The 3,684-nt window shown below is 53.0% G+C and overlaps 2 protein-coding genes across 2 annotated transcripts in view; both read right to left on the reverse strand.

The window, feature by feature from the left end:
• Positions 1–1,701, reverse strand: part of Zglp1 (zinc finger, GATA-like protein 1) — a 5,679-nt gene extending 3,978 nt beyond the window's left edge. Inside the window, exons 1-2 of the mRNA XM_005346875.2 lie at positions 1,521–1,701; positions 596–949 (exon numbers count right to left, since the gene is read on the reverse strand). Coding sequence (XP_005346932.1) covers positions 596–949; positions 1,521–1,663 — 497 coding nt within the window. The 5' untranslated portion in view covers positions 1,664–1,701. The remainder of the gene's footprint in view (positions 1–595; positions 950–1,520) is intronic.
• Positions 1,702–2,096: 395 nt separating this feature from the next.
• Positions 2,097–3,684, reverse strand: part of Fdx2 (ferredoxin 2) — a 4,949-nt gene continuing 3,361 nt past the window's right edge. The window contains exons 4-5 of the mRNA XM_005346876.2: positions 2,592–2,679; positions 2,097–2,497 (exon numbers count right to left, since the gene is read on the reverse strand). Of these exons, the coding sequence (XP_005346933.1) occupies positions 2,341–2,497; positions 2,592–2,679 (245 nt within the window). The 3' untranslated portion in view covers positions 2,097–2,340. The remainder of the gene's footprint in view (positions 2,498–2,591; positions 2,680–3,684) is intronic.

Below are 3,684 nucleotides of genomic sequence, written 5' to 3' on the forward strand. Positions count from 1 at the left end.
AACCATCTGGAATGAGGTCTGGTGCCCTCTTCTGGCCTGCAGGCATACACACAGACAGAATATTGTATACATAATAAATAAATATTAAAAAAAGATTATTTATTTATTTGATTTGTACTGGTGTTTTGCCTGTATATACTCTATGAGGTGTCGGATCCCCTGGGTCTAGAGTTACAGACAGTTGTGCTGGGAATTGAACCCAAGTCCTCTGGAAGAGCAGCCAATGTTCTTAACTGCTGAGCCATCTCTCCAGGCCCAAGGTGTTTTGTTTGTTTTTTTAATTTTTTTTTTTTTTTTTTTTTGAGCAAGGGTCTAGCTATGTAGCCAGGCTGGCTCTAAATGTGCTTTGGTTCTTTCCCAACATGCCCCCTTTATACATGGCTTCCAGCCTTTTTCAATTCCATCTTGAGGCAAGCTCCTTAAGTTGCACAGGCTGGCCTTGAACTCACTCTGTAGCTTAGGCTGGCTTTGACCTTTCCCTGTCTTTCCTCGGTTTCCCGAATAGTTTGGGTGACAGGCCTTTAATACCAGCCCTGTCCCGTAAGTACACTGTTATTATACGCAAGCATATATTATCATGGCTGAGAGTCCCTACCTGTAGGTGGATACAATCTGGAGGCTAGAATCCGGCTGTATCTGAAACTTCAGAGTCACCCCCTTGAACGTGGGGTCCCCCTTCTCAATGCCCTTTTGGGGGTTCAGCTGCTTCCGTGATCTTCTCTGGAGTGAAGTTGGGGGAGCAGCACTAGACGATTCCGGGTTGGAGTATTGTGTGCTCTTAGGGTTCCTGGCCATACTTAGGGGGTCTGACATCCCTATGACCATCAGCTCCCAGCACGGCCCCAGGGCCTGGGAGGCCAGCGAAGGGGACCCCAGTGACCCGTTTTCTTTCTCTTGCAGGAAAGGCAATGCTGTGCTGACAGAGTCCTGGCACACAGGCCACAGGGACCTGGGGGATAAGAAGCAGTAAGGCGTGGCCACCCCTTTCCTGGGGGCTTGGATTTGATAGGTATGGAGGGGGTGGTGGAGCGCCACCCAGTTGGTGCCTCTGCTTTGGTAACCCTGTGCTTCACCTGGGGCCAGAATCCTGGGTTATTAGGTTTAAAAGTTGCAAAATAATTGTTAGCAGAGACTGAATCCCCCATGGCTGGCTATCAGTTCCCATCAGCCACCCCCACCACCACTAACAAAGCAAGGACCCACCCTAGGCAATCTGCCCAATTCAGGCTAATGTCGGTAGCAACCATTAGTCAATCACCCCATCGACTGCTGTTTGTTAGTAGGTTACCCTCATCACTCCACGGTTGACCCTTCATTGGCACCTTTTTGGGTCACACAGCCACAGAAGGGTGGGTAGGATGGAAATCACCTGTCCCTTCCTGTATATAGGGGCTAAAACGTCATCGGCGCCGGTAACTAAGAGGGGGAAGACTGGAAAGCTGGGGATCGGGACCCCGCAATCTCCGGTACTGGTGAGACACTGGCTAGGATGGGCGGTGGAGGAGTCTTGCCCCACGCACCTGCCATTGGGAGTGAGGCATCTCAGGGCTCCAGGCTCCCGTGTGGGGGGTCGGCTCTTACGGAGCGACTCGGTGTCCAGACAAGGTGGCGCCAGAAGTTCCTGCCGGCGGCGCTCCAAGCCACGGGCTGATGCCGCCTCCATGCCCACTTCGAGCCCAGCAGCAAAATGTCTCTGCCCTGCTCCCCCTAGAGATAAACCCGAAGGGTGAGGGTGATGACGATGGGCGCCACCTGGGCGGAGCCGGTCGGCGTAGGTCACGTGGGGGCGCTGTTTGCACCTGGGAGCACTTTTTGGAGTGGCTGCCAGGAGCCTCAGCTGTGTGATCAGGAAAGCCCCCCCTGGGTCCCCCCCCCTCTTTGCTAGCTATCTTCTGATCACTTAGCACAGCCTTGAAGGTCAAGGGGCGCTGTGGATCCCTTCTCTGTGGCTAGGGCGGGGCCTAGTCACGCAGGAGCGTCCCCAGGAAGAACGAAGTCTCGGGTGCTGCCGGGGTTGGGGTGTGGGCACAGCCAGGGCCCCTGCACTAGGAGCTGGACAGACCGGCCCCCCAAGGACACGAAACATGCCGCAGATGTGTATTACTTTTTATTGCAGCTCTGGTTTGAGTCCATCCCTAATTTATAGTTCGATTCTCCCTGGTGGACTGACATACCCAAGATGGAGACCCATCCCCCTCAGTGCCCAGACATGGGCTGTACCCAGCAGCGGCTCTGGTCTCACACTGTGCTTTCAGCTTCTCTTTCCCGGCCAGTCCGTGCACTGGGACCAGAAGCATGTCTTTTCAGTTCAGTGGCCCTGGTTGGTCCGGTGACCTCCTCTCAGTGGGGCTTGGGGATGTGGCCATCCACGTAGAAGTTCCTGGTGACCTTGGGAAGAGCAAACTCGACTCCTTCCAGCTCAGGGGTCAGCACAATCTGGCAGCCCAGTCTTGAGTTCTCCTGGAGCAGCGGGGCCATGTCCAACATATCGTCCTCCCTGGGACAAAGGGCAGTGGTCAGGGTGGTGTGGGTGGAAGAGCCCTGGGCACAGGGAGGCGGATGCCGGCAGTATAGCTGGGCTGCCCACTCACCTCTCCTCAGGAGGAGGCAGGAGATCCAGGTGGGTCTCACTCACATACACATGGCAGGTGGAACATGCCAGGGAGGCTTCGCAGGCCCCTGGGGACAGGAGGAAAGAGGCATCCTTAGTGAGGAACACGCTCCACCTCAGCTTCCTAGCCTCAGCCTTCTCAGAGCTGAGAAGGTTTCTAATTCGTCTGTAGACTTTCTGTTGTTTGAGACAGTCTTAGTTAGGCAGCCCAGGCTAGCCTTAAACTCACTATGTAGACAAGGACAACCTGGAACCGAATCTCCCAAGGGGTATGATGACAAACGTGAGCCACTATGCCTAGTCCTACGCTAACTTCAGTCCACCTCAGGGCCTCTGCCTTTGTACCCATGACTTAGAATGTTCTCTGCTTTGCTTGCCATAGCATCCATATGGACGTCAGAGGGCGGCTCTGTTGCTCTCCACCCAGAGGACTGAAATCAGTCACCAGACTTCTGCTTCAAGTGCCTTGACCCCCTGAACCACCGCATTCTCCCAAATCTGTAATTTTTTTCTGAGACAAAATTTCTCTGTGTTACAGCTCTAGCTGTCTGGAGCTTGCTCCGTAGACCAGGCTGGCCTCAAAACTCAGAGATACACCTGCTTCTGCCTCCCAAGTGCTGGGATTAAAAGGCCTGCGCCACCACCACCTGGCTAGTCAAATCTAATTTTTGAGACAGAGACTCTTGGTAAGTTATCTAGGCTAGGTCTGAATCTGGGCCTGGGACTAAAGGCCAACCCTTAAATGCTTTTTAAACATTTATTTATGGATGTGTGAATCTGTGTGGAAATGTGCACACCACAGCACACATGTCAAGGTCAGAGGACATCTTAGGTTGCTTCTCCTTCCAAGTCAGTTCTAGGGATTGGATTCAGGTCCTAAGGCTTGGCGGCAAGTGCCCTTTAACCAATGAGTCATCGTGTCAGCGCAGATCCTCAACTGTCCACTCTCCTGGTTCAGCTTCCCAAGCAGACAGGGTTATAGGCCCGAGCCAGAAGGTCTCACTTGTTTAGATTACCCTGGGTTTTTGTTACACTGGTTGGTCTTGAACTCTTTTTTTTTTTTTTTTTTTTTT

This window comes from Microtus ochrogaster, chromosome 5 (genome assembly GCF_000317375.1).
Source record: "Microtus ochrogaster isolate Prairie Vole_2 chromosome 5, MicOch1.0, whole genome shotgun sequence".
Classification (NCBI taxonomy): Eukaryota; Metazoa; Chordata; class Mammalia; order Rodentia; family Cricetidae; genus Microtus; species Microtus ochrogaster.